This window comes from Cucurbita pepo, chromosome LG16 (assembly GCF_002806865.2).
Source record: "Cucurbita pepo subsp. pepo cultivar mu-cu-16 chromosome LG16, ASM280686v2, whole genome shotgun sequence".
NCBI lineage: Eukaryota > Viridiplantae > Streptophyta > Magnoliopsida > Cucurbitales > Cucurbitaceae > Cucurbita > Cucurbita pepo.
The window spans coordinates 1,631,665-1,656,564 of NC_036653.1; the positions used below are offsets into that span (position 1 = coordinate 1,631,665).

At 36.6% G+C, this 24,900-nt stretch overlaps 3 protein-coding genes across 3 annotated transcripts; 2 read left to right on the forward strand and 1 right to left on the reverse strand.

The window, feature by feature from the left end:
* Nucleotides 1–7,484: 7,484 nt before the first annotated feature.
* Nucleotides 7,485–12,498, forward strand: LOC111777162 (ras-related protein RABC1-like). The gene is made up of 7 exons (XM_023656628.1): nt 7,485–7,730; nt 7,872–8,041; nt 8,839–8,907; nt 9,583–9,648; nt 9,860–9,981; nt 11,727–11,855; nt 12,188–12,498. Exons 2-7 carry the CDS (start codon nt 7,915–7,917, stop codon nt 12,293–12,295), a joined length of 621 nt encoding a protein of 206 aa, XP_023512396.1. The 5' UTR covers nt 7,485–7,730; nt 7,872–7,914; the 3' UTR covers nt 12,296–12,498.
* A 1,259-nt stretch (nt 12,499–13,757) lies between these two features.
* LOC111777156 lies at nt 13,758–17,181 on the forward strand. The gene is made up of 3 exons (XM_023656621.1): nt 13,758–14,207; nt 16,067–16,205; nt 16,805–17,181. The coding sequence occupies exons 1-3, from the start codon at nt 13,842–13,844 to the stop codon at nt 16,987–16,989; spliced, it is 690 nt and encodes a 229-aa protein (XP_023512389.1). The 5' UTR covers nt 13,758–13,841; the 3' UTR covers nt 16,990–17,181.
* Nucleotides 17,182–19,020: 1,839 nt separating this feature from the next.
* Nucleotides 19,021–20,578, reverse strand: LOC111777128 (U-box domain-containing protein 26-like). Its single transcript, XM_023656589.1, has one exon. The coding sequence runs from the start codon at nt 20,399–20,401 to the stop codon at nt 19,202–19,204; it is 1,200 nt and encodes a 399-aa protein (XP_023512357.1). The 5' UTR covers nt 20,402–20,578; the 3' UTR covers nt 19,021–19,201.
* Between the last annotated feature and the right edge of the window lie 4,322 nt (nt 20,579–24,900).

The window sequence follows — 24,900 nt, forward strand, 5'->3', positions numbered from 1 at the left end:
GAATTATCCTTAGATTTGCATGGGTGAGAGTGGCTCTAGTTCGCCGACTCAATAGGCCTCCCATTTCAGGGGTAAGACTGGGTGAATGGCTGGGGACGTGGGGTGCAAGATGGAATTCACTCCTACCCACTATGAGGGATAGAAGAAAGGTAGTTCCCTTAAGCACTGACTCCAGGTCTTGAACAAGGGGCCCCACCCTCTCATTGGCCTGAGAGGGATTCGGTTTACTGGTTGGACCACAAACCAATTGTTCATTAGAGGATCAGTGAGACATAAGGAACAAGAAGTAACTTTAGGGGTAAAACGGTAAATTGACCCAGCTCTAGTTACGAACAACCTGTGAAGGATCGACTTACTAATCATGGTTATATCAAATGGACAGAAATATATCTATAGTGAGGGGAGTGCAACTACTAGGCTATAGTGGAGTGTCCTAGTAGTTAACGAATGTTGGTTAACAAGGTTAATGAGTTTAACCGGTTAATCTTGGATTGTTGGAGCCCATGATCTATAGGTCCATTAGGTCCCTCTGCTAGCTCATATAGGACTAAACCATAGAACAGTGTGACGAGTGAATTCGAAGTGTTCGAATTCAAATTAGGGAATATGCGCTACATATATACGATATTTTTAACTGCATTTTTGTTTTATTTACGAATTAAACAAAAAGAGAGAATCTGAGATATTTAAATAAGATTTAAATATCTTAATCATTTATGTGTCAGAATTGATTGGGATTGACATTTGAAGAAAGTCAAAATGTTGACTTCATTTAATGGAAAAATACATGTTAGTGGAATTTTGAGGTGTCAAAATTTGGTTTAACCAAACTTGCATGCTTGCCAAATAAACCCCACAAGTTTGAGTGGAATTTTGAGTGTCAAAATTTGGTTAACTCAAACATGCATGCTTGCCACATAATCNACTTGCATGCTTGCCACGTAATCCCAAACATTTGAGTGGAATTTTGAGTGTCAAAATTTGGTGAACTCAAATTTGCATGAACATCCAAACATGACTCTTGATCATCGTACATGGAAGGTCTTCTTCTTGGTGAAAAACCTTGAGAAAAAACCTCCAAAAACACTCTCTTCATATATACAAAATCTCTCCCAAGTTTAGTCACTCACCGAATTCCACTATTCCGTTCTAAGGCCGGAGGATAGTGGAGAAGACACTAGTGGTAGTTCGAAACCGGTTCGTGAGGAAAAAGAAGTTTGAACTACAAAAGGTTAGTATCTAAACTCATTAAGTTTTAATACTTATGAACATGCTAGTTATTTACTGTAATTGATGTTCTAAAAGTGCCTAAGATCCAAATTGCTTCCGCATGTGTTATATTAACACCATCAATTAATATGAAAAATAAAAAATGGCAATAATGACTTCAGTGACGGTCTTTTTTTTTTTTTTTAATAATATCATTCTTATTCCAATCCGGTCAAAATGACAGGATCAATAAGCTCCCTTTAAACGGTTTAAATTATATCTTATTTAAATCATATTTAAATTTTAGAAGACAATATATTGAGATTCAAAGTTTAAAACTTAAAACTTAAGGCACAACCTAAACCTAAGTTGTATCGTGTTACATAATATCATGAATAAAAGTTTCATGCTAATTGAAGTAATGAATTCTCATAAAATAGTCATTAGGGGTATTTTCATAATAACTTTATCGTGATTCATGCTCTAATTATGCTTCTACGACCTTAAAGTCATACGTACGTGATTCATAATCCCTTAAATAAGTGGTATGCAAAGTTTCAAGTCAATTAGAGGTCATTAAAACCACAAACTCCACGAGTTACACATTAAGTGTATTTTCGTCATTTTCCATCCCGAGTCTTGGTTTATGCCCTAAATATATTCTAATACCTTTGAAATTATGTATACTAATCCACAATATCACAAAAAAGAGTCGTACAAAATTTAATATCATTTGAAGTCCATTTAAACCTTGAAAACATCATAAAGACGTAGTAAAAGTATTCTAGTCATTTTTTGTCTCCATCGTAGCCTGATCATATTCTAATGTCTTTAAAATTATGTATAGTCATTCATAAACTTATAATTATGCCTTATATAAAATTTCAAGTTATTTATGGCTCATTTGGACCATGAAGTATCGTAAGGACATTGTAGGGGTATTTTGGTCATTTTACCCTTATATTTGGTTTAGGTCCTAAACATACTTCTATGTCTGTCAAAAATTTTATACGTTATTACTATATGGTACTAGATCATCCATTAAAATTTTGTGCACAACGAATATCATTTAGTGGGTTAATTTCATAACTTATGATTCCTAAGTAAAACGTTCGATATAAGTCGTTAACTCGTGGTTATTGACCTAATCCTTCCATTTTTAGTTATTTCTAAGTTAATTAAGGTTTTAGGTTAATACAAAGTAATTCCTACCAATATTTTTTAAGAAATATCAAAATGGCTACTTGCTCGATTATATTCGAGACCTTGGTTCTTACACTAAGATGCTTAAATCTCTCACAACAACTTCGTAGGGTGTCAATTTTAATGAACAAAAAAGTTTTGAGGGAGAACCAATATGAAAAAGGGCTAAAACGAAAAAGGATTCATTGTGGGTCAGTTCGGGTGATACGGTTGGTTCAATTGAACCAGTAATGTCATTTACAACCTCAGGCAGAAGGAGGCCTTGCATGGATCGTGGCTTTTTTTATTCCTTCTACAAACTTGTAGATAAGGTGTCAAGGAAGACCTAAGGAAGACCTAAGAACTGATTTCATGAATTTTGTCTCATCGTGGATGAAGTTATAGACCGTGGAAGACCCCTTCGAAACTAGCTTCTCGTCGAAGCAAAACCCTTAAATCCTTCGTGAAAATTGATAGAAATCTTCTTACGAAGGTGTGAGAATTAGTTTGAGCCTAAATGGTTGAGTGTAGCTCCCATGTCAAATGTGAGCTCAAAATTCCTTATTTATAGTCCAAGCTTCCACGGACTTTGAAAGCTCGAGAATTAGCTTGAAAATTGGAATAAAAATCTTGAGGTTTGATGGAGGAATAATCTCCTCCATCGTGACAGAGCCCCATAGGTCATATCGGAGTTTTAACTTACGTGGACAATTAGATCTCCAAAATTTTGAAAAATAATCTAGCCGATCAAATTTGAAAATTTGTTGTATTCCAAACTACTTCTACGAATAGGGTCATTTTTGCAAACGCTTAATGAGACTATTTTTCAAAATCTCTATTTCTAAATATTTTTAATATTATTTTAAAAAACGGATACGTTTTTCTTCTCCGACTCCTGTTTATATATTATTAAAAATTAAAAATTACATTTTTGCCCTCCTTCCCTTCCGGTAAGTCTCTAAAGTAGTAAGCATATTGAATTGACCACAAAAGTCATTTCCACTCAGACATATTAAAGGACAAGTCATCATAAACAGGATTCATAATTCACTTAGGATTAAAATCGAGTTGCTTATGATCATTCCGTGAAAATATCAACATTCTCAATTAACAGATTTATAAAAAAAGAATAAATATTTCATGGTTTAATCTGATACAAATTCAGCGTATAAGATAAACTCACTTACATGTCTCCACATAAACGATTTGGATAAAAATATTTGTAACAATTATAAAATAAGTGCATCAATACCGTTACCCGAACAAGAAACCTAAGCTTATCCATCTATTATAGACCCTTTAAATTAATACTTTAACACGATTCTCCATATTACATACGATAAATAATGCTTGTAAAGGATCAGACAAAAANAAAAAAAAAAAAAAAAAAAAAAAAAAAAAAAAAAAAAAAAAAAAAAAAAAAAGTCGGAGGCGTCCGTGGTCGCCGACGAGACCCAAAAACTCCAGCGAAAGCTAGAGGTTTCGTTCTCACATAACCCACGACCCCGCCCAACTTCTGGATCACCACAACACCAAACCCCGGACTTTAGCCACCTCATAACCAACAACGCTTTGGCGAAGTGAACCTATACGAAACCGACGTAGAAACCTCTGATTTATGCAATAAAAATCATCACGAAGACCTGTACACACACCAGAAATAGATTTTGACGCTTCATACACGTCGTACACCGTTGGAGGAGGAAGACAAAACCTCGGATTTTCGGATCTCCCTAGATTGGGAAGCTTTCGGCCTATACGAGCCAAACAAACGTCATAAATGAAAGAGGGGGAAGAGGAGACTTGGAAACAAAAGAAAAAGGAGGAAAAAGGACGTCGGAAACGACGTTTCCGAAGAGAGAGAAAGGTCGCCGAAATTTTTCTGATAACCAGGCGAAGAAGACAAATCTTGACCCGCGACCTGAACCGGAACCAACCCACTCGAGTCCAATACCCACGACCCAGACGTCTCGGCCTAGCCTATCAGTCGCGACCCAAAACCGCAAATCAAAACCAACCAGTAAACCCGTGGCCTCGAACCCGACTCCAACCCGTCTACGACCCAATCCATTTTCGGCAGCCCAAATCCTTGGCCCAGATAGAATTCCCCCAGCCTAGAAACCGTGACCGAGACTCGAGCTGTTGATCGCTTGTGGATGTATATACTAAAATGATGTCAAAATCACATAAATAAGTGCAAGTATACACTATCACAACTAGAAGTAATAAGTAAATTATCGATTTTACAAAGAACCTATATTTTTGGTTAATTTTATCGTTGAAAATTAAATGAGTTTTGTGTAACATTCAGAGTGTAGGTGGTTTTAACTAATTAAACAAAACTAATGTAGAGTGTCACTATTGTCGAAAAACAGAAAATGACGAGAAAATCAACTATAACGAGGAAGGTTAGACTAAGCGAGATTAAATAGATAAGTTGTTGAGTGTTGTGGTAGATTTTAGTTTCTTTTAATAGACTCTCAAGCCCACTTTCGAGCGTCATGCATAGTAATTACTTTCATAGTCGTTTCTAATTTCTATTAACAAGGCTGAGAAGAATTATTTCTAACCTACCGTCAAGTCTCGTTGCAATGGAACTGGAGTATTAAAGAGGATTTCATTGCTCTCCCTCTTCTCTCGAGTAAGAGAACAACTATGTATGTAAAGTAGCTAATTAAATACATGTAAATCATTAATAGCAACTCTTTAATAAACTAAAATCATACCGTCAACATACTTAAACTATATAAAACTCTCTAGCCTCCCCTATAAAGTTTAGCTTTCCATACAAACTGAATTGAACAGAGGAACCCACGTCTCAATCATATAAAATGGATAGAATAAGAAGAGAGTAAGGAATAAGAGATTTATCCCGCTCTCACGTGCACCTCCTTGCCCTAATCTATCTTTCTTGGTCTTCTTTTCTTCTGCTGTCAATAGCTACTGGTTTAAAGCTTTACTTTTTCTCTGGTTTCACAGCAGCATAGGCTCTACTGTCTAATCCGAAAATCCTCTCCCAAAGTGTGGCTCCACTCCTTTTTTAAGCATCATTTTCCTTTTATAATGTTTGTTTCTTCTCGTTTAGGGCAGAGAAAGGATAAAATTTTTCACCCAGTATGTTTCTAATTTGGTAGTTAATAACCCACGTGGACGATTGATGTGGATTAAAATTTTCAGGTCATCCCTGAAAAGTTTTCTTTCTGAATTAGTTCAGCATCAGGGTCAACAATTTATTTCCAAATTTGCAAGCAGTGTTGTTTCCAGATTTGCTATAACATCATGGTTCAGTAAATATTCTGGAATTTTACCAAATAACTCAATTAAGTGTACAATTAAGCTCGATTTATGCAAATTGATCTTATTTTTCATGTTAAACCACAATTTACTATTTCATGTATACTAATGGAGCAATTAATGAGAAAATAATGAGTATGAGTGCAAAATTAACTCTAAAAAGACTTGATATAACTCTACTTTTGGACAGCTATCAATTGCCTGACGACCCACGTCTTGACTCGACTTGGGCAGCCAAATCCTTGGCCCAGACAGAATTCCTGAAGCCCAATAATAGAACCCAACCCAGAAACCATGACCAAGATCCGAACTATCTGAAGACCCGCGCCTCGACCCGACTTCAGCTTGCACACGCGACTGCTTCTGGTTGTGCCATGTGTCAGCGTCTAGCGCAAACTCCCCCTCGGCTCCGACGGCTTGATCGGCTCCGGCGGTGTATTCGGCTCGGGAAACCTATTTTCGACTTGTTTGGCACTGTTTCGACCCTTTCGAACTTGATTTCAACCTTGTTTAAGGTAAAATAGGTCAATATAAGGCCCTATTTCACAATTTCAAGTTGGACTTTAATTATGTTGTAAAATACTAACAAACGTGTTGAACAACCCAATAGGAACCAATCACCAACGAAAATGTAGGACGCATACAAGGAGCTAGGAGCTTACGTATATTTTAGGGAGTAAATCGGTTAAGCCCTACCAAGTAAGTGGCTCTACTGTCATATCTTACGCAATTGTATGTTGTACGTTGGCACGTGCCCGTGGATTCGCACGTGTCATAAATTGCATGTTAGACTGTTACGATTTAATACGTAACAATATGCAATGGGAATGTATGCTGTTTTTGAAATGACTTGATGTGCGATATAATGTGACGTGATGTGTTGTGCTTAGAATGTTTATGTGATCGTTGAGATGTTTTCGGTATGAATCAGATGTCATGGTATGTTATGATGAAAGCATGAAATGTGAGATTATGTTTCCTAAATTATATGTATACAACATGATATGTATGACATGAAATCACGATGTATAGCATGAAACATAACCCTATTAGACTTATGCATGATAGGAGAACTGGAAAAATGAGAAGTAATATAATACGAATGAAAATGATAACGAGGTTATATCTATTAATGATAAAAGTAGAAATATTAGGGATCTAATGCATTATGTGTACTCATGCATCGGGGGATACCCTTACTCCATCACGAGGGTACGAACGCGTACACCCAAGAGCAGGAGAACGATCGTTATGTTTACATAGTGCTGCCGTGATGGTTACTAGTTCTAACGGGTGTCCATCCTAAAAAGCTCCCAGAGTATGCTTGCCCGACAAGGAAAGTGGCCTAGCGGAGTGCGAACTGACTGGTGAATTCATACTTGCACATATGGGCTGTGTGTAGAGTATATGGTACACATCCAAGTTACCCGTTAGGATAGCACCGTAGGAAGATAGATTGAAGGATAGATCCCGTCATCTCATTTGCATGTGTTTGCTACATAAACCCCGATATGAGGTCGCTTACTGAGTATTCTTAAAATACTCAAGCCTCGTGCTACTCCATTTTCAGAAAGGCAAGACACCCATGTGGGACCGATGGAAGCATCGCAAACCCCGTGACCGTGACACATGTATAAAATAGATTTGTTTTCCAATTTAATTGTTTAGGTCGGTGTAGGTTGAGTTGTATTTGCATATGTTAGTACGCATTATAAACATTTATGGGTAGCCAATATTTTATGAATTATGTTTCCAAGATTTTTGAAATTAATAGAAACTCACGCAACCTTGGCATTTAATAAAAAATGAAGATCCGTTAGATTGTACAGTTCAAACGAAAGCCTTTTCGTGGTTGCTTTGCTTCCGCTACCAATCGATCGATCGCCTGAGTTGACTCAAGGGCGGGATCGATAAAGGATTCGCCATTTTCATTTACCATTCCTTTTTCTAATTCTATAGCCTTCACGGAGTTCTTCAATTTCTTTGTTTCGTTTCCCCTTTTCATTGGACGCGCCATCGATTTTACATTGGATTGGAGTATTTGGGTATTATGTCTGATCTGTTCTTAAGGGATGATATCTTCAATTTCATTTATGTTTTTCTTTTCTAATCTCCCTTGGTAATGCTACATGCTGTTTTGCGTTCTATGAATCCGCTGAGATTTGGTTTTTCTTTTCTTTGAGTAGGTACTTAACCGGGAGGGATCTTATTTTTGAAAATTGTTGATTGATGGATTCGACGTCTGAGTTTGATTACTTGTTCAAATTATTGTTGATTGGGGACTCGGGGGTTGGAAAAAGTAGTCTGCTCTTAAGTTTTACTTCCGACAGCTTCGAGGATCTCTCTCCAACAATCGGTTAGTTCTGTCATACAGATCTATGTATATACATATGAGCATAGGCAAATCGTTTGTGTTGTTTGCTGCTGTACATTGGTTTATCATTTTAAAGAAAATTGATGTTAGATAATGAAATGCTAGTGCTGAATTTTCACTTTCATTTTCTGCACGGGATTGAGATGAGATTGAGGGCAAAAGATGAAATGAAAGGGAAAATTGTGAGGACCATTGTTGAGAAAATGAGGAATAAGATTATGAGATTCCATTAATCTTTCAACCATATTTCATCAAGAAAAGAAAGAGGCTCTTAGAGAACCAGGTCAAGTTTCATTTTTAAGACATTTGAAGGAACTTAGCTACCTACATCCATTTCTGAAAAGCTAAAATGAGAAGCAATTTCTAATGGAAAATAATATTTCCAAGTAATGTATGGTTCATTTTTATTGCTTTGTACTGTTGTTATTTGCAGGAATTGCATTATAGCATTATGAAAGGCCTTTTTTACTTGCGTTTCTTACTGTGGGAGTTGTTAGTTGAAAAAATTTTCCTTTTACCTTTGTAAATTTGGTTGAATTTTAAAATGCACTACTGAAATTATGTTTTGTATCTCATTCTTAATTGAATTAGTACTAACAAAATTGAGAATTTGAAATGATATTTTGATTATAAATCCTACATTTGAATGTTTCATTGTGTTGGCTTGCTTGATTAACGTGCAAAACGCGCCACTAACTTCTACTTATTTGGCATGTGATGGCAGGTAAGCATCAGAGAACTAGAAATCTATTCTAATTGATTGTCGTTTTCATGCGCAGGTGTGGATTTTAAGGTAAAGTATGTTACTGTTGGGGGTAAAAGGCTGAAGCTTGCAATTTGGGATACAGGTAATTAAACTTCTCCACATACATGATTTTTGTAGCATTCTTCCATTCTTGCTTCTTCCTCCATTTTACTTTATGAGAGGGCGTCTGTTCTCTTTTTCACACAAGCAAGATACATGTTCTTGCAGAGAAGCACGGTACGGATCAGTAATATGATTACTTTACCCGAAGATATTGCATAGTTAATTGTCAATTGTTTAACTATAACCGTGAAGAATAGGCAGCTGGACAATATACTAAATTATGTTTTGATTAAATCTGAATCTTAACTTAACAGACTAAGGAATCTCAAAGGATCAGTTCTAATTCTCAATTGTTGTTTGATGGTTCTAGTGCTGTCAATTATAAAGATGATATGGTTGTCTTTGTTGATTTGCCATGACTTATTTGTTGGTACTAGGGCATTACTTCTATTGTAACAGCCGAAGCCCAAGCCCTCCGCTAGCAGATATTGTCCTCTTTACGCTTTCCCTTTCGGGCTTCCCCTCAAGGCTTTTAAAACGTGTCTACTAAGGAGAGGTTTCCACACCCTTATAAACAATGTTTCGTTCTCCTCCCCAACCGATGTGGGATCTCACATTTATATTTCTTGTACGGAACTTGCATGAAAGAAATCTGGTTTACCAGATCTCCAAGCAAGGCATTCTATAGAATCTAATCCAATCTTAAATCATACAGCTGGGCAGGAGAGATTCAGAACATTGACTAGTTCATACTACAGAGGCGCTCAAGGGATCATCATGGGTGTGTTCTATTCCCCTTTTTATGTGATTGTTTTAAGGAAATAAAAATTCTTGGCTAAGTATAAATATTAAATATCCTAGATGTGTTTAGTTTAAAAGGTGTTCATTATGTTTTCAAATTCGAAGTTGGTCATTTGTTTGGGTGTCCAATATTATTCTACTGCCTTCTGTGTTGTTGTCTTGATTATGACATCAAACGTTAACTGTTTCAGTTTATGATGTAACGCGGAGGGAGACCTTTACAAACCTCTCTGAGGTATGGGCGAAGGAAATAGACCTATATTCAACAAATCAAGATTGCATCAAGATGCTTGTGGGAAACAAAGTCGATAAGGTATGCATCTTCAACTTTCATTTGAAATTTTCTATAAGCCTGAAGCTGGTTCCTGTAACATTTGTATAGATGCTGGTTAATTGATTGTGTTCGGTGAACTGAAATTAGTGTTCCGAAGAACTTTCAGGTTAATTACTGATAACCATTTGATAATTTAAGAGCCGATTAAGTGAGTTATGAATAGCCATGCTTTTTCCATAAGGGTGTGTTAGGTATCCAAGCGGTTATATACTATTATGAAAAAACTTTGAAGAGTGTCAAGACACCTTAATAATGAAATCTAGACACTAGGCTGACTCATCTCCAAGCACAAAGACCAAAGCCTTTCCTAAATTACATGTATGTTCTCAAACTCACGTCCCTCCTACAAACTATACCAAACTCGTACTCTTAACTAACTGTCATAAGAGATACATTCTTTGTAACAACCCAATCTCACTGCTAGCAGATATTGTCTTCTTTGGGCTTTCTCTTTCGGACTTCCCCTCAAGGTTTTTAAAATGCTTCTACTAGGGAGAGGTTTCCACACCTTATAAGGAATGTTTCGTTCTCCTCCCCAACCAATGTGGGATCTCACATTCTCCTTGTCCATTTTGCTCTTCCTAGTATAGACATATATTATTGGAGGCCTAACAAAGTTTTTTGGAATGTATGAACTCGAGATTGGAAATTCACTCCCAAGTGAATTCCAAGGTTTGGAACAAAAAATTATATTTCCTTGCAAGATTTAGGAAGCCATTAGATATTTCATCTTAGTTTCTTTATATCTTATTGAAAAAAAAAAAAAAAAAAAATCAATTGGTAAAACAGAGACCATGATCCTTCTGATTTCAAATCCAAATCCATTAATAATATCATTAATTACAAACGTAGTTATAGGTTATTTGTTTTATTAAATGTCTTTCTAATGAAGTGAGGTTAAGGTATAAATCCAAAATAGTTTATTAAGTGCAATATTGAACATTCTTAATTAATTTTGTTTAAGTTTCTGATGGTGGAGTTCAGTTGATTTTTTAATTACTAAGGAGAAAACAATTCTACGGCTTAACCTGTTTAGAGACTCAGTTTGGTGTTTATGTCTTGAAATGAATGGCTTAACCTTCTTTTGTTAGTCTTCTTGGTATAAAGTTTATGCTCCCTTCAGACCATAGAGTTTTTATGCTCCCTTCAGACCATAGAGTTTATCTTTGTAACTTTGGGTTCTTGGATTTCATCCACTCTTTTTTGTAATTTCATTCCATGATTGAAGTTATTTTTTCTCGTAAAAAGCAAAAAAGAAATCATGGATTCTTATACAATATGAAGTCCTTGTGTTGAAGGTTTCGTTCAAACAATTGTTATGGCTTTAGAAATCAGCTCAATTAAAGCCTAGGGAATGAATTCGCTTGAATTTTTTTTTACTGAAATTAGTTCCAAACCCAGCCTTCATGTTGACTATCCATTCATTTCAATGGCTTTAATTAGGTCATACCCTTTCGACGGTATGATTTTCCCATTTCCCTGTAAGGAAGATTTAGATGAACATTTCAAATTAATACTTCTAAATGTTTTAATTGGCTAATATATATATTTTTTAACAAGAAACCGAACATTCGTTGGGAAGAACCTAAGAACAAAATGGCATTTCCAACATACCCTAAAGGTGAAGTGAGGTTTAGTGAAATTCTTTTGATCTCTATTCTCTTATGATATTGTTCTTCATACTCTGCATCCAGCTTAGTTTTTATCTGTATTTTCTTCTTCAGGAAAGCTTTAGGACAGTAACAAAGAAAGAGGGAATTGACATGGCTAGGGAATGTGGTTGTCTTTTTACAGAATGCAGTGCCAAAACTCGAGTTAATGTACAACAGTGCTTTGAAGAACTTGTTTTAAAGGTAATAGTATTAGTTCAGTACTTCTAGTTTATTTTTTGGTCAAAAGATCCATATTGATTGGTGACTGTCAGGAACGAGGTGTTTCCCCTGTTGTAACAACCACATCTTTGATAGTTCTCGAACGAAAATTGCTGTCATGTTCCTGGTAGATTCATAAATAGGTTGAGAGTTGCTAATCAATATGGATCTATGAGAGTTGCTAGGCAGTGGAAGAATTTTGAAACCTCTCGAAAAGTCGCGTTTTAACAATGATTATTCCTCTTCTTTATTCTGCAAACTTACTGAATGTTGCATGGACGAAAAAACGTGATAATAATGATTCTTATGTGCAGATTCTTGAGACGCCCAGTCTTTTATCTGAAGGCTCTAAAGGAGTGAGAAAGAACATCTTCAAGGAAAAGCCTCCACAGCCTGATGCATCCGCGAGCAGTTGTTGCTGAAATCGGTTCATTGTCTCTAACTACATTTGCTGATTTTTTTCTAAATTATTGTAAAATTGTAGTAGAAAGGCATGGTGTTACAGCTTTTATTGTATCTCACAAATTACGGTACAAATTAAATCTGTTCTTGTCTTCTGGGCTGGTTTTCTTGTACAGGGAAAAATTGGAAATGGAAACATAACATTACATGATATTGGGTTAAAGAGCCTGCTTGTTTATAGCTTATTCAATTGTTGTTTTTATATATACAGTAGATAGTTATATATATATATATATGTATATAGTAGATAGTTATATATAGTAAACTGAATCATATATATACCTTTTAGAGAGTGGTGTGAAAATGTACTTTATGCGTTATTCAATACAGATCTTTAGCCAATATTCCTCTTTACATTTTCTCTCTCCTGTTCTTTGTGTTTATCTAGATTGAGTGTGTGCTTTGTTGTGCGATCCTAACACATTATTCAGTCTTTCTTGTTTCAATTTAAACGTTATCCTCTGAACTTTTGTTCATTTCTTTTCATTGAGTCTTAGATGCATTATGACTGATAGATGGTTCTTGTTAATGTCAAAGCTGGGCAGTTGGAAACATGTGCCCCAACTGCAGGTATTCAATTGAAGAGTAAATCGGCCAAGGTGGAGTCCGATATGAGATCAAAAGAAAGTTGAGTTAGGGTTTCGGCGATAGGGAAGAACCTTTTGGTTGTATAATCATATAATTTAGAGGTCTAGTAAGTTAGAGCTTCTTTTACAGGTTCATGGAAAGTAGCTGCTAGATATGTGTGAAGATCTCGACAGGGGTCTCTTTTTGTTCAACTTTTGAAGTTGGTGAATGGTGGGATTAAAGTAAAAGCTGCTGCTTTAAACGTAGTTAAGTAGTAGTAGGAGATTAGTAAACACATGGATGATGACTAATACACAATCTTATTCATTTTTACTTCACCAATCCTTTCCTCCATCCCATCAAGACATTGTTTAGGTGCGATGTTTAGGTGCGATAGCGGAGATCATGTGAGATCGTTAGAGATAAGCCATTCTCAAAGTTGAAGAGTTTCAGAATTTGAATATTCTCATTGATTTATGAAACGTTTGAGTTCATTCTCAAACGGGATTTTGTTGAATATGTTGAAAAGGTGAACAAAGTGAATTTAATGGTGGAATGATATTTGGATATGTCCATCAGGTGGGAGGTGGGATGGGGAAGCCTTCTCGTTTCCTAACCTCGCTTCTATTTCAAATCTCATCATTCTAAAATTTTTCATTTATTTTCGTGAGGATTGAGGCTATTTAGTTAACGAGAAGAAAATCTCTCTTCACTCCCTCTTTCATTTTCTGTTTAAACGAAAATTCACAACTTCATTCGGAGTGGGTCCTCACGAGACCCCGACCACACATGTTAAATGAATATCTTTAATGCCACGATGAATTCGAAAATATAGAGATATTTAGAAATTTGATTCTAAAACGATATCTCAATGGTGAAGGCAATCTATATTGAAAATATGAAAATAAGGCTGAAGTTTTGCCACCAAAATCAACAGCCATGCCCATGGCGTCTCCAACTGCAAGGCCACTGATTCCCCATCTCCTCTTTCCCTCTTCTTCCACGAACCCTAACCCTAACCCCAACAAACCTTCAAAACCCATCTCATTTCCTCGATTACCCACCAGACGTTTGCTTCTCTTCTCCCTCCCCATCGCCACTGCCCTTCTCCTCCCAATTCCGAGCAATCCGATTCAGCCAAGTTCTTGCGGCGCTCTGGAGAGCTTTGACCCTGTCAGCCGTTCTGAGCGAGAAGCGAGTGCCGCTATTTCCCGAAGAGTATCTGAAGCTGTGGAGCTTCTTGATAAAGGCAGGGAGTTGCAAGCTCTTGGTGATTTCGATCATGCTCTTCTCTACTTCACTCAGGTTTCCACTAATTTTGCGGCTTTCATCATATGATTTTAGTTTTCGTGCAAATGTGTTTTCATAGTTGTGCTCATTGATTCGGTTCCGATTACTCTATTTGAGGACTTCGAATTCCTAAATTTAATGCTAGTCCTAGTCGTGATTCCTGTCATGGTATCAGAGTCATGCCTGTCAATAGATACTCAAGTGTCGAACAAAGGGTGTACTTTGTTCGAGGGCTCCAAAAGGAGTTGAGCCTTGATTAAGGGAAGGCTGTTCGAGGACTCCATAGGCTTCTGGGGAGGCTCTATGGCGTACTTTGTAGGAGGAGAAGATTGCTAAGGATTCTTGGAAGAGAAGTTCCACATTGGCTAATTAAGAGAAAGATCATGGGTTTATAAGTAGAATACTATCTCCATTAGTATGAGATCTTTTGGAAAAATCAGATGCAAAACCATGAAAATTTATGCTCAAAGTGGATAATATCATACCATTGTAGATGTATATGATTCCTAACCGCTAAGTCTTAATTGGTCTAACCTATATAAACAATGTTCAGCTGCAGTCTAGACATCGTGAAAAATTTAAGTATTAAGAAAAATTAATATGCTCTGGCGGAGGCTTAGTGTCATAGTCGCACTTTTCTTGGCAATGGATTTGACGATTGTGCCGCACTCACTCCCAACACTGAGTGAGTCAAATCAACTTAAGATCGCGTTGCCTACGGCCAGACAACATATGCTCAAGCCTTTGGCCCCATTTTGAGAAGAAGATTTTAGAAAACGGAGATAGAGAGATTTTGAAAGAGAGTTTGAAAGCAAGATTGAGAGAGATTGAAAACAATGTTATATGACTACAAGCAAAAGGCAACACAACGACTAGCATATAACTTATCGGGTAGGGAGAATTTTACAACTAGTCGCATCCCCCTACAAGACATTTTGAGGTGATTCATGTCTAGTAGGCCTAGATGTGATTTCGCCAAACGACCATACAAAATCTAGGTGAGAGGAGCTGACGACTAGTCGCGTCCCCCTATAGTATATTTTGGGACATTTTATGTCTACCAAGTATAGACATTTTCTGCCGAACTGTCCTACACTTAGAAAATTCAATAAGGAAATTATACATCATGAAAGCATTAAAGGAAAGCAATAAAGTGATAAAAGACAAGGGTTTAGGCAGCCACGGTAAGCGACCATGGGCAACACGCCTTGGACAATCATGACCGTAACACTTAGCATGCATTCAAGTGGGCATGATCGGAATTTGATCGGGTTTGCTGTAAACGAGTAAGGAAGAACGTGAGCCGATATGCCTTGTTTTGAAATTCCTCTCTTAATTGCAATTGAGAATTTCCAACTATGGATTGTGCTTCCACTAATACGTGTATAACAAGTCATTCATGATTTGAAACGAGGACTTAACTGAACATCAGAGATTTTTGATTATCCAGATAGAAGTATGAGAAGTTATTACGTTTTGCATTTCTGATTGTGCTTGAGATTAGCGTCCGTGCTATGGTGGATCATTAAATTTCTGATGTTCAGGAATTTTCGCATAAACAATCATTCTATAGGCTCTAAGATGCAGATATCTTCGAATACATAAAATTCCGAGTGTTGTTCTGAGAATCAAATAGAAATAAGAGGGTTTAGCATGTGACAAGAATGGTGAGATCCCACGTCAGTAGACGCGTTTTAAAAATCTTGAGGGGAAGTCCGAAAAGAAAAGTCCAAAGAAGACAATATCCGTTAGCGGTGGGTTTGAGCCGTTACTAGAAGGCCTTAGAATTCTTTCGTTTTGAAGCTCATTTTCAATCTACTTCCATCGTTTTTTTGAGAGAGAGTTAATTAGTCTTTGTTCTGGTGTAATTTCAGGTAATTGATAAATATAAAGATTTTGCCTTCTCGGACTATGCTCGCGTAGGCCGAGCATTCGCCCTGTATGAAATTGGTGACCGGGAAGAAGCAATTGCAGAGATGGAGGATGTTTCCATATCACTGAAGGGATATCCAGGTAACTTGAGTAGATTTTCCACAACAGTTTTAGCTAGAGAAATGAACTTTCTCATACAATGAACAAGTGATTGAACATATATGAGAATATGTTATTTAATGATTCTTCACACAAAAGTTTGCATCAAATTTATGAAATTCTGAGGGCACAATTGCAACTAAGTTTAAGGTCAAATAGAAAGAATTTGAGAGTTTGAGGTAAAAAAATGATACACATCTCAAAGTTAGTCGTCATGATTGAGGTGTACGATTATGAGACATGGATACTTATCTGATACAGAGACTATGAATGTTGTTCTTAGACAATCAAAAGCGTGGACATGGAACAATCACGTTTATTAGTATTACATTCTTATATCATTTTTAAAAACTCATAATGTCTCTCAGGTCCGAGCCATGAGGCTCACCCGGAGCCCCAGGTATAGGGGACAAAAAAATCAATAATTTATACATTCAGTCATATATTTAAAACGAGTTTGATGTATTTCACCCTCAAAATATCGAGTGAAATTCGGAATTCGGAATTCGGAATGAGAAATATTCCTTGGTGTCTCTTCTCTTATAATGCTAGCATTGATGTATCAGTATATTATTTTGCAGAAGTGCATGCGGCACTGGCTGCAGCCTTATACGTGGATAAACATGCTCCATTGCTGGCTGAAAACCAATTCACCATAGCAACTTTGCTTGATCCTCATTATGTGGATATCTCGTATGTGAAAGAAACAAAGCACTGGCCTCCTAGTTTGATTAGTTCTTTGAAAAATTTCTTAACACTTTCTTAGACATTTGTAATAATGTATAATACATACAATACAGCTTCTGTCATAAAAGAAAAACTCAATTCCTTGTTTTCTAAGTGTACAAAATGTATCATAGTCTATAGATAACTCTACAAACCCATGCAAGTAGTAGAAAAATAGTTTATTTTAAATCTCTTATCCCTTCAAATTGTAATATGAATTGATTTTCTTTCATTTGATCTTGCCCGTCGCTTATCCTCATTCATGTTTGTTCGTCAGCTATTCAGTTTACTTTCTTGTGGATCTACCATTGAATATCGAAGGTGTAGTCAAAAGTGACTCTAGTGTCGAACAAAGGGTGTACTTTGTTCAAGGACTCCAGAGAAGGAGTCGAGCCTCGATTAAGGAGAGGCTGTTCGAGGGCCTCATAGGCCTGAGGAGAGGCTCTATGGTGTACTTTATTCGAGGGGAGGATTGTTGAACAGGGAGTCCCACATCGGCTAATTTAGGGAATGGTCATGAGTTTATAAGTGAGGAATACTATCTTCATTGGTATGAGGTCTTTTGGGGAAGCCCAAAGTAAAGCCATGAGAGCGTATGCTCAAAGTAGACAATATCATACAATTGTGGAGGTCCGTAATTCCTTGAATATGGATCTTGAATCTATTAGACTTCATTTTTTCATGTTATTGGCCTAATCCATGTTTCATGTTATTGGCCTAATCCATGAAGTCGAATGGAAAGTTGAGGTGGATAGAGATGGATAATGGAGATAGCAAAATTGTTGTCAGTTATTTAAGGTTGATTGACCCCTACTAGAAAATGGAGGTCACCATTTAGGAAAGCTTTTCTTCCACGCTGAAAAGTCTTTGCTAATGCTTTGATATTAACTTTTGAAATGGCTAGGCCACAATGCTTTGTCCTCGAGTTCTTTTAGATCTCTTGTGGGTCCTCATATTAATAAAGAACTCTCTCTTTTACGGCCATTCTAGTGTTCATAACATGCTTTCACAAACAAATTTTTTCTCACTTCTTCAAGAAAGTTCACTGAAAATATTGCATTATCTTTCTCATTGTTCAATTATTTGTAGTTGTGATGTGTTTTTTGGGAAGGAAAAGTCCCATCAGAAAGATGCAGGGGTTCAGAATTCAGGACAAATGCCATCGTTGACAGGCAAGCTGGAAGAAGTGCTTCCAGCAAATTGAGTGGGCCATTCAAGCATGTGCCCTGCCTCTGCCTTTCTAAACCACATGTAAATCTCTTCGGTTGCTGATACTATTATTAAGTTTGAAGTATTGGACACTTGTCATGATTGTTAATAAGGTGTATCATGATATTTACAGGCTTTCAATTCTGAACCTCCTATTGGACATGGCAGACTTGATCCACACATCATCAATGGCTGTGATTCTGCCTCAGGTTCACTTAATCTAATCTGCTTTATTGATTCTCTTGTATCAAATCAAATTATACCAAATTTTGGATTGTGAATGTATCATCGCTATTGTCTTTTTTTGGGTTTTCTGTTTCAGGCTCTTTCAGGACGTTTTTAAGACGTGTCTTCTAGGGAGAGGTTTTCACACCCTTATAAATCATTTGTTCCCCACTCCAACTGATGTGGGATCTTACGATTCACCATTCTTCTAGACCTAGCGTCCTAGCTGACACTCGTTCCCTTTTCCAATCGACGTGGGATCCCCAATCCACCCCCTTTCGGATCAAAGCCAGACACCAGGCAATGTGCTAGTGAGGAGGTTGAGCCTCGAAGGGGGAGGACACGAGGCAGTATGCTGGGCCCCACATCAATTGGAGAAGGGAACGAGTGCTAACGAGGACGCTAGGCCCAAACGGAGGGTGGATTGTGAGATCCCACATCGGTTGGAGAGGAGAACGAAGCATTTTTTACAAGGGTGTGGAAACCTCTCCCTATAAGACGTGTTTTAAAAACATCGAGGGCAAGCCCGAAAGAAAAAACCCAAAGAAAACAACATCAATTAGTAGTGAGCTTGGACGGTTGATTGACGAGAAAGGCAGGTATATTATAAGAGTTTTCAGATGCACAGAATATAATGATACTGAAATGCATTTGCATGTGAGTATAAATCTCCAATGACTGAATGTTTCTATACCTGATGATGTACCCTATTAGATATTTCTTCTATAGCCAATCAAATTTGCAGGCTATAATGTATAGATTCACATTTGAAAGGGGAAAACAAAAGGCTGAGGGGGATAGAATATTATTATCACACCTTACATATTCCTTTTGTCCTCAACCCACTTGGATCTAAGAAGCTTGAGCAGAATTCTCGCCTTTGTTTTGGTCTTTGCACAGCACTGACTCTGCAATAGCAGAAGCAATTGACTCAACACTCCACCTCTAATGGCCTCTTCCCTTGCTTCCACTGATTCATAACACAACATTATAAGTGATCCAACAGCACTTTCACTGCCTCCAAGATCTGATACTCTAAAAACCATCTTCACAATAACATTCACACCATTTGGATTATTTACCACTTCCACTTTTGCACTTCTCATGACTAAAAGTTTCTCAATTGCTGCCATTGCCACTCTTGCAGAGCTTCTTTCTCTTTGTTGAGCATTAGAAATGTATGTAATAAGCCCTGTAACTGCACCTTCCACAACCAAATTATTGATGTGTTGTTCCATATTACTTAGTGAACATATGGCTTTGGTTGCAGCATCGGATACCTCCGAGTTATGGCGTAGAAGTTGCACGACTTCACGTAAAAGCTCGGTAGCGTTTCCGAGCAAAACACCAAGATCTTTAGTCTGAACTGAAGATGAAATTGCCTCAACCAGCTGACATAAACTGATCTTGATGGTGGCAGTGCCATGACTAAACAAAACCATGAACCTTGATAGTTTAGACTCCTCCATTAGCATATTTAAGGACTGTATCTGATCAAGAGAAACCATAGAAACCACGAAACTAAGCGCTTGCTCTACAAATTCCTGATACTCTTGTGATAGTTTAGCTTCTGCTTCTCCAAAAACCAACTCCAAAAGCACTGACAAGAACCCAAATTGGACGAAACAAGAATTACGAGAAGGAAACTGTTCACATAAAATCCTAACTCTTTGAAGAACTTGAAGCTTGTATTCATAAGAAAACTCATGAGATTCAAGTTTGGTTCTCAAAGCAGCCATGGAATCAATAGCAGAAACGCAGTGAGGGCTTATTTGGTCACCCATTTGAAGCCACTGGCTAATCAAATGGCGAAGAGTATTATTAGGCACAAAGGAAGGGTCATGAAGCTTCTGCATTGTAACAGGACAAGTGAGGTTCCCAGATGCCAGCCATTTCTGAATGCTGGATCTTTCATAGGTCTGTCCTGTGCAAAGGGTCACAGGATCCTTGAACAAATCCAGACTTATTGGACATCTAAACAAGTGAGGGATGGTCTCATGAGCTCCTGCTTCTTTCATGGGGAAGTACTGATATTGATCAGAGATTGTGGTGTGCAGAGTGACAGAGATCAGAAAGAGAGGCTATCCGATGAGTGTTCTTGCAAGTAATGATATGTGGAAGAAGTGTAAGAACAATTGGTCCCCATTTCCTGTGTTATGATATAGAATTCAGTCAAACTGACCCACCATGAAACAATAATAGTTATTGCCTTTGAAGTTTGAATCAACCCTCTTAATAAGAAAAAGTGGCCTAGAGAGAGAGAGAGATTTGACTCAAAAATGTTCTTATTCCATGAGAGAGAGAGTTTTCACTGATATCTCCCGTCCACTACTAATAAATATTGTTCGTTTTGGCCCATTACCTATCGTCATTAGCCTCGCAATTTTAAAATGCGTCTATTAGGGAGAGATTTTCACACCCTTATAAAAAAATGTTTCGTTCCCCTCTCTACCTGATGTGGGATCCCACGTAAATTTTCTTGATCTATAAGAAAGAGGGAGTTTTTGAGTATGAAAACTCAACCCTCTTTTTTTATTATATTGAGTTGGGTTGTCGAGTTGTTTTTCTTTAATTATTTAAAAAATCATACTTATTGTGAGATCTCACATCGATTGGAGAGAACGAGTGTCAGCGAGAACGTTGGGATCCAACGAGGTGGATTGTGAGATCTCACATGGTTGGGACGGAAAACGAAACATTCTTTACAAGGGTGTGGAAACCTGTCCCTAGCATACGCGTTTTAAAAACTTTGAGAGGAAACTCAAGTAAATGTCAACCCGTAAACCGACTCAATTTTTTTTTATTTTTCCAAAAATTCGATATAATTTATTTTTGGTCCGTCTAGAAGGCATATTAAATGGGAAAAATCATTGAAGTAATCCACTTAGAATCCATAGTTTTTTCTTCATCATGACATTCCATCACACATGAACAACCTTTTTGTAGCAAAGAAGCCAAAGTTTATTTGTTCACGTAAAGTGTTAGAAAAAGGAAGTCAATATATTTTAATAAATAAATTAATAAATAAATTAATAAATAGAAACACCCTATAAATTGCCTTTTTTTGTGAATTATCCCCTTATTATTATTATTTTTATCTATCTAATTTTTAAATTTGTTTAAAAATATGGTCTATTTAATATAAAATTAAATTTCAAGAATAAGTAGAGACGGAATTTGAAATTTAACCTAAAATCTTAATAAAAAGTATGTGTGAGATCCCACATCGGTGCGAGAGAAGAATAAAACGTTCCTTATTAGGGTGAAGAAACCTCTTCTTAATAGACGCGTTTTTAAAACCGTGAGGTGGACGACGATATATAACGAACAAAAACGGACAAATGTGTAAATCAGATGGATGCAATTTAGTCTTCCTAAAATAATCTAAATTCTACTAACTTTCCAAATTGTACAAAGGTGATCTTGTTTATAACGGTCAAAGATGGACGACAATGATGATGAACACAGTTGATCGAGCATAATATTTTATTCAAACAAACGTCTGTTAATATTAATATAATGAAATGGTCGACATAAACTATTTATGATTTAAAAGATTAATAAATGAGAAAACATGATTAATACTTTTTGAATAAGAAAGTTTCGAATCGATGAACAGAAACGTTACTAAACGAACGTCATTTGATGTCGTTTTTTTGAACAATGTGTTATTTTAGGGTATCGTTTAAGATTAAATGCATGCACACCAACCCTATTTATTTGATGGGCAAATTAATTCCATCACCATTGACTTTGGACTCTACCAAACCTCCCCCACCTCACTACCCAAAGTTTAGTCTATTATTCCTTATCTACTTTCTTGGTATGACTTTCTAAGCGAAAAAAATTGAGGTTTGTGTTGATAGAAGCTATACGTTGTATCGTTTCTTTAGGGGTAAGTCTTGTTGTGGTCCTCGAACGATCATTGATTCATTTTATTTTGATTTTTGAACTTTTAAAAAATGTTTGTTTTTCTATTTCGGTTGAATAGATTGAACATATAATTTGAAATACGTGTGTATTCATTATTAGGATGAACGAATTTTAGTATATCTTAGTAGTAAGACATCAACTACCATCTATTTCTAGATGAAGGCGTTTTGAAGCTAAGCTATATAGATTCCGTAAGTGGGTAGTGGGTTAGATTAAAAATGTCCATTTAACCTGTAAAGCGAGGGCTCCATGGAGACCTGCCCTAAATGGGGCGGGAAAATTCTCGTTTCAATGAGAAATGGGGGAGGAAGCGAGAAAATATTTCTCTTCATTAGCTAAACGAGATTGGAGACGAAGATTATATTCTCTGTCCCTGTTTCCAACCCCGACCCCGCCACATCATTATCTCATCGAGGACTAAGGTATAAAATTAGGGTTTTAGTAGTTAATGGAAAAATAAAAGCAAGTAATATCTATAGCATAAATCAAAATTTAAAAGGGTGAGAACTAAAATATAAAAAATAAAATATTAAAACCCAAATGAGAATATTGGATTTATTTCAACCTTACTTTTAATATTAGTGTGGAACAGCTTTTAAATGGATTGAGACATTTGTTCAAATCATAGATTAATATCTATCCTACAAAATCATCCATTTAAATCTTAAAAAATAAAAATCAAATTAGATCATTGTTAACGGTTTGGGACTCGTGTTCAAATGATTCGAGAATCCGATCAATCTGGACTGTCCAACTCAAACAAAAGGTTGGATTGAGTTAGATTTTTTTCGGTTCAGATTGTGTTAAATTTTTTTAAAATTCAAGTTGGTTTGCAGGTTGACATTTTTTTTCGACCAACCCGAAAGATAGGGTTACAACTCAAGCCTACCTTCCCATACTTTTGTGATTATTATGAAAATTAAGAATATTTGACGTTTGTAATCGATGCATTGTGACTTGTGAATATTTGATATTTCAACTCTATAAAATTTTAGTTATTAGTAAGTTTTTTTTTTAATAATTAAAAAAAGAGAACAACCTGACCATCCAATCAAATCTGAATCGGGTTGGATTGTGAACTCTATTTGTATTGTTTGGGATGGTCGGAAAGATTTATCCAACTCAATCCAGCTCGGGAAGACTTTTTTTTTTTTTTTTTTTACACCCAATTTTTTATTTTAATGTCAATGTCAAAAGGGGAAGTCAAGAATATTTTAGCTTTAATGTTCCCTCAAGATTAGGTAAGTTTGGCCAAAAGATATTGGAAGAGAGAGAGAGAGAGAGGAGAGAGAAAGGGAGATTGAGACATTGAAGCAACAAAAAGACAGATGAAAGAGCAATAACATAAGAATTCAAAAACAATATTTATATTAAAAAAAAAAGAAGAAAATGATCTTTGAACACAATCTTGTCGGCCAGTTGATCAGCTCGAGTTACACTCACAATAGTCTTTCATTAGATTTTGGACACTCTCCTTTGTCCTAACATTTATTAATGAGGGGGTGAAAAGACCATTTTACCCTTTCGGGTTTGATTTCGACTAATTTTTCTATTTTTTCATAATTTTCTTTTTAATTTTTGAGTTCGGAAAATTTTTCTGAACATTTTTCTCTTCTACCTTATCTCAGCAAGTTTGTGATTTAACAGAAAAGATGTTGAGTTTAGGAGTTGCACAATCATATTGTAATCCTATATTGGATGACCTCTTACGAATTTTCATAAGATGTATGTGAATGAGGACAAAGTATACTAAAAGAAATTGTGTTGGTTTGTGGAGATAGTTTTACTTGTGTAAGCAATTTAAGACAAGTGTGTAACTGGTTAGTGGGATAGCTCACCCAAGAAAATGGGTTACTTACTCTAAAGAAGTGCCCCAAGAGTGAGCACACATGTTCCTTGAGCTATTACCTCGTGCCTAAGGTGAGTGACTTCACAAGAGTTGTGGAGACTAGTATTCCGTCAAGAGAGAGCATCAAGATGAACATGAGCAACACAAAGAATGTAGTTGGGTAAGACTAGAGAAGTGTTAGTGCAACATTTGTCACATGAAGGTGGCTTAGTTGAGAAGATGGCTAAAGTGTAGTGCCAACACGAGATTGTGTTACAAGCATCTAGACCTTGCTTCCGATAAGGGTTGTGGCCATGACGAAAAAATATCGTGATACACAAGCCCACTTTGCTGTTGTAAAGTGATGTGACCATGACGAGAGAATGTCGTGATATAGATCTCTACACAGCTTAGAGAACCCGATAGTTGAGGCCAAAGTGGCCATGTTTGGAGTGCGCTTCACCTAGCTCAAGCGAGGAATGCCAATGCTAGTTTTTCTATGGTTTTTCTGGTGAGAACCGAGTTGATATCGAGAAGTGGGTGAGTTAGTTCCCTAGTCGGATAGCCCACAACAATTAGGTAAGTTGTGTTTTCCTATGCTTATGCTACGAGTTTCGGAGTCTGAGAGAAGGTTTGTTAGTGGCCATAAGTAGTGTGTAAGTTTACATATTCACTCTATAGCACGATCAAGTTCAGCGGATAAAGTTAGCAGTCAGCCTAATGTTCGGAAAATCATCAGGACGATGCCGAGATTAA

What these genes read in the sequence shown, in the direction of transcription:
- LOC111777162 (XM_023656628.1), top strand. Translation starts at nt 7,915, where the DNA reads ATGGATTCGACGTCTGAGTTTGATTACTTGTTCAAATTATTGTTGATT. An exon ending in CGCTCAAGGGATCATCATGG is followed by an intron (nt 9,649 to 9,859) that starts GTGTGTTCTATT and finishes TAACTGTTTCAG; the next exon opens with TTTATGATGTAACGCGGAGG. An exon ending in TTGAAGAACTTGTTTTAAAG is followed by an intron (nt 11,856 to 12,187) that starts GTAATAGTATTA and finishes TCTTATGTGCAG; the next exon opens with ATTCTTGAGACGCCCAGTCT.
- LOC111777156 (XM_023656621.1), top strand. Translation starts at nt 13,842, where the DNA reads ATGCCCATGGCGTCTCCAACTGCAAGGCCACTGATTCCCCATCTCCTC. An exon ending in CTCTTCTCTACTTCACTCAG is followed by an intron (nt 14,208 to 16,066) that starts GTTTCCACTAAT and finishes GTGTAATTTCAG; the next exon opens with GTAATTGATAAATATAAAGA. An exon ending in ATCACTGAAGGGATATCCAG is followed by an intron (nt 16,206 to 16,804) that starts GTAACTTGAGTA and finishes ATTATTTTGCAG; the next exon opens with AAGTGCATGCGGCACTGGCT.
- LOC111777128 (XM_023656589.1), bottom strand. Translation starts at nt 20,401, where the DNA reads ATGAAAGAAGCAGGAGCTCATGAGACCATCCCTCACTTGTTTAGATGT.